This window comes from Pelophylax lessonae (assembly GCF_965119305.1).
Source record: "Pelophylax lessonae genome assembly, chromosome: 6".
Taxonomy (NCBI): Eukaryota; Metazoa; Chordata; class Amphibia; order Anura; family Ranidae; genus Pelophylax; species Pelophylax lessonae.
This window is the reverse complement of record NC_138773.1, coordinates 70,809,544-70,814,646: the sequence shown is the minus strand read 5'-3', so window position 1 is coordinate 70,814,646 and position 5,103 is coordinate 70,809,544. Positions and strand designations below refer to the sequence as shown.

The window sequence follows — 5,103 nt, the reverse complement described above, 5'->3', positions numbered from 1 at the left end:
GTGAAGAAGGGGGGGGGGGCACCCATAGAGCAGGCAGTGACAGCGGGCACCTATATAAGGAGCAGGCAGTGACAGCGGGCACCTATAGCCCCTACCTGTGGGTGGGCTCTGACACCTGGTGGGTCACCTGTGATTGGTTATTGGGGTGCCCTGATTGGAGGGGGGTATCTGGTCACTGATAGTGGGGTGAACCTGTGATTGGTGGAGGAGGGTATTGGGGTGCACTGATTGGAAGGTATCTGGGCTCTGATAGTGGGGTGCACCTGTGATTGGTGGAGGAGGGGGTGCACAGATTTGGTGGGTGGAGGGGGGGGGTTGTCACCTGTGTGGTTAGTATTGGGGTGCAGTGATAGTAGGGCAGAGATCCCATCCAGGACAGATCGGGGGGGGTTTGCAGGTGAGCCGGCTCCGTCCCCCCGATCTCCTGTACACCAGTGAAGCTCCCCCTGCAGGGGGTCGGAGTTTGGGCCTTCCCGGCCCCGCGGGGTCCCCCCGCCCTCTCTCTCCGGGGACGATGCAGGACTCGGGGGGTTGCTGAGCTGTGGTCAGGTAGTAGTAGTACGAGTGCCGGGAGGAGGTGGTGGCCGGGCCGGGGATCTCTCCTCCTCCCCTCTCTCTCTCTCCTCTCTCACTGCTCCTCCTCCGGGGAGGGAGCCTCGTCTGTCTTCGGTGACCGATCAGAAAAGGGGAGAAGATGGCCGAGAACCTGCTGGACGGGCCGCCTAACCGGAAGAGACCCAAACTCAGCTCGCCGGGCTTCTCGGCCAACGCAGACAGCACAGGTAGGTGGGCCGGGAATCGGGCGGGCCGGAGGGGATGGGACAGGAGGAGGATGCTGGGCCAGATGTGCACGGTGCATGGATAGTGTGTGCATGTGTGTGTATGTATGGAGTGTGCACGGTGTAACTTCATCACTGCACACCCGGTACAGGCCCAGCTCTGCCCGGGGGAGATCCGCACAGTGCAGGCCTCAGCACACCATAGAGGGGCTGTGTAATCTCTATGATTTGTGAGTGAGATCTCTATGATCCCTGTGGAGTGAGATCTCTATGATTTGTGAGTGAGATCTCTATGATCCCTGTGGAGTGAGATCTCTATGATTTGTGAGTGAGATCTCTATGATTTGTGAGTGAGATCTCTATGATCCCTGTGTGTGAGTGAGATCTCTATGATTTGTTTGAGATCTCTGATTCCTGTGCATGTGTGTGTGATCGCTGTGCGTCTGTGATCGCTGTGATTCCTGTGTGAGTGAGATCTCTTGATGATCGCTGTGCGTGCGTGTGATCGCTGTGCGTGCGTGTGATCGCTGTGCGTGCGTGTGATCGCTGTGCGTGCGTGTGACCGCTGTGCGTGCGTGTGACCGCTGTGCGTGCGTGTGACCGCTGTGCGTGTGTGTGACCGCTGTGCGTGTGTGTGACCGCTGTGCGTGTGTGTGACCGCTGTGCGTGTGTGTGACCGCTGTGCGTGTGTGTGACCGCTGTGCGTGTGTGTGACCGCTGTGCGTGCGACCGCTGTGCGTGCGTGTGACAGCCGTGCGTGCGTGATCTCTGTGGTCGCCGTGCGTGCGTGATCTCTATGATTCCTGTGCGTGTGTGATTGCTGTGCGTGCGTCTGATCTCTCCGATCATCTCTCCTGTGATCTCTATGATCAGTTTGTGTAGCATACCATATGGTTGATGTGATGAGTGTTGTATGGATCGCTTCATCTCTGATCGCAACACTCTTCACCTCTGTGTCTGACGTGCGTTTTCATAAACCTGCAGCAGGAGTGTGCTTTGTTTCTCTTTTTTCCAACACGCAGGTGTGAACGGGGCCTAAGGCTGCCTTTTCACCTGAGCGTTTTTTGTGAGGGGCGTTTATTGCGCAAACGCACATTTTTCTTGTGATTAAACACATCAAAACAGTGGATGAGCGGCTCTTTGTGGGGTGGAGGCAGAGTGGGGATTTTAGTGCAATATTGCATAAATGAGGCCTAAGGGCCTCTGTTCTACTCTGGAGCGCAGTGTGGGAACGGCACGTTCTCTATGTTTACTACTTGTGAATGCGCTGCCTTTACAAGATGCACACAGGTGCCAATTTTGCCTAGGTTCACCGTACGAGTTGCGTATGAATCGCACAGAAATTTGCTGAACGCATTCCTGTGCGATTCTGCATCGTGCGATTTGTTAGAATGGAATCAAATCAACACATTGATCCAAAGTAATTTTAGAAGAGCACTGCAACGAGATTTTGAAAGAAACTTGCACTGATCCTAGGTTTCCTGCACCATGTTTTAGTGTGAACTGAAGCTTAGGGCTCCATGAATCAGAGTCCTGTGCAATTCATGAGTGCGCTAGTTACAGTGCGATTTCATGGGCTGAAATCACAGCAGACTGCAGTAAAAGTAGTGCATGCACAGCTTTACAAGACGCAGAGCAACCAGATGGCATGGTACAGTACCTCTGTACCACGTGATCTCGTGCAGACAATCGCACTGTTTGCGACTTGCGGTTTGGGTGTCATTGGCATTGCACTGTCACTCGCTGCAGATCACAAGTGCAGCATGACTTGAACATGGTGTGTGAAACATGCACAGAACGAGGGTTTCCCACACTGCGTTCTGCTGTGACAGGCTCTGCACCCCAAACACATCTTGTACACACAGTGTATTTGCAGCCACCACAATACCTGTTGCAATTTGCAGAAGTCATGCATGCACTTTTTTTTTTTTTTTGTGCATTCCAGTGTGTTTTGCAACTCATTCAATTGAATGGGCTGTCCAAACTGGCACAGGAAGGACCACATTGGAACATACTGATGTGAACCAGCCTGTGTAGAATGGATCCTTCTTGTGACAGTAGATTATTTAATGTCTATGACTTTTCATTATTCAACCCACATAGACTGTATTCGCACACCAAAAAAAGCACACAGTGCTGTTCATTGGTAATGGCACCCCAGACGCACGTTTTTCATGCAACAAATGTGGCAAAACAATCAAAAGATGCATGAGCTTTTTTTGCTGTTTATAGGGCATCACATTTGTTTCAGTGCATGTAAAATGAGAGCATGGGGACGTCATAGCGTGAACAGGGCCCAAGGGTCGGTTCACACCATAATTCCCAACAGCACTTTCACTTTAAAGGGCTGCCAAATGCACAAAAAATGTATCTCTGGCACGACCACTAAACTGCAAGGAACTGCGGTGCCATTTGTTTTGGTAGCTGCAAACACACACTTGTTAGCTAGATGCATGGTGGTGGTGTTAACAACTAATGGCACATGCGTGCGTCTAAAGAGGGCAGTGCCTTTTTGTGCAGTGAAGGAAAGGCTAGATTCCCACACCAGAAGTGGTGAACGGGCCCTTGATTGTTAATGGCACCTCTAAGGGCTCTTTCACACAGACTGACCGTTCAGATCCACCTGTCAGTTTTTGTGGCGGATCTGAATGGTCCCCCCTATGCATCTCTATGGGTCATTGGATGACAACTGAGACATGTCCGCTGACATCCGATCCGTCAAATCTGGACGGATGGAAACCCTATTTTCCATCCGTCCAGCGGATCAGATCGGATTAGAACGGACCGACAGTCCGTTCCCATCCGATTTTCCCATAGAGATGTATGGGGGACTGACAGCTGTGTCTCCGCACACAGCGCGGAGAACAGCTGTCATCCTCCTGCTCAGCGGGGATCGGCGGATCGATCCCCCGCTGAGAAAAGCAGAGTCCGTTTGATGGACTACAAGTGTGAAAGAGCCCTTATACAAAGACAACTGGCTCTATTTACTAATAAAAATATATTTATACTGGTCCCAGTAATCCTGCCACTGCTAAAACCAGCTCAGTGGAAGTTTCTCTATCATCTTTTAACTACCCTCATCCTCCTGCTTAGGGGGGGATCAGCGGATCGATCCCCCGCTGAGATAAACGGAGTCCGTCCAGATGGGCTGTGTGAAAGACCCCTAATACAGCAAGCATCTGCACGTTTTTAATGCAACAAACCTAATGAAACAATCAAGAAGTTATGTGAGCCACTTTGTTGCACATTTGGCAGCCCGTTCAGTTCATGTAGTGCACCATGGCGTGAATGAGGCCTAATACTTTTTTGGTTCTGTAAGAAATGGATCTTGGTGCCATAATATTTCATGCGTTTAACTTTTACTTCTTCAACCTGTAACCCATAACGCGGGCTGCAGTTACGCTTGTGGTGCATTTGTTTATGGCACACCTGACGTGCGTTTTTCTCATGAGGAATGCAGAAAAAAAATGGCACATGGGCTACTTTGCTGCATGTTGGGCAGCGTATTCATTTCATTGTGTGAAGCATGAGAATACACAGGCTTCAGTGTGATTAGGGCTTAATACTTCATGGTTCTATGTAGAATGTTTCATATTTCATGTGTGCAAATTTTTCCCTAAAGTGGAACTTCACCCCAAAGGGGAAATTTCACTTGTTTGCACCCCCCCCCCCCTTGGCACTTTTGGGAGGAGGGGGAGTGGGTACCTGGGTTTGACAGGTACCTGCTCCCACTTCTGGTCAGATTGTCACAGCAATGTTGGGCCCCTCCTCCTTGCCCCTCTGCTTTCTTGGACATGTCACAGGTCCCAGAAGACTGCAGGACCATTTTCCAAACACAGCGCGACTCACATGTGTGCAATAGGAAACTGTCTGTGAATCTTAAGATTGAAGAATCGGCTCAGGTGAGGACATCGCTGGATCCCTGGACAGGTAAGTGTTCTTATATTAAGTCAGCAGCTACAGGATTTTTTGGGGGGAGAGACCGGAGCTCCTCTTTAACTGACAACCCAGAACACTTAGAGCTGGTTCACATAGGGACGACCTCAGAGCGACATGCAAGGACTTCATATCATTGAAGTCAATGCAGGTCGCCCCAAAGTAGTACAGGACCCTTTTTCTAAGTCGGAGCGACTTGTGTCGCTCCTATTACAACGGGTCCTGTGCTAATCTATGGCAGGCAACTTGTCAGGCGACCAGGTCGCCTGACAAGTCGCCCCAGTGTGAACCGGCTTTGAGGGTCTGTTCACATCTGCACATTCCAGGGTAGTGAGCAGAAGTGCATGTTCCTGCGCTGAACAAAAACCGTGCTGCATTTGTGGTGCTA

The 5,103-nt window shown here is 50.9% G+C and overlaps 1 protein-coding gene across 2 annotated transcripts in view; it reads left to right on the top strand.

Moving 5' to 3' along the window:
- The first annotated feature begins 297 nt into the window (after positions 1 to 297).
- CREBBP (CREB binding lysine acetyltransferase) overlaps positions 298 to 5,103 on the top strand; it is a 106,468-nt gene continuing 101,662 nt past the window's right edge. For both annotated transcript variants that reach the window (XM_082260218.1, XM_082260217.1), the window contains exon 1: positions 298 to 782. In XM_082260218.1, coding sequence (XP_082116344.1) covers positions 695 to 782 — 88 coding nt within the window. In that variant the 5' untranslated portion in view covers positions 298 to 694. The remainder of the gene's footprint in view (positions 783 to 5,103) is intronic.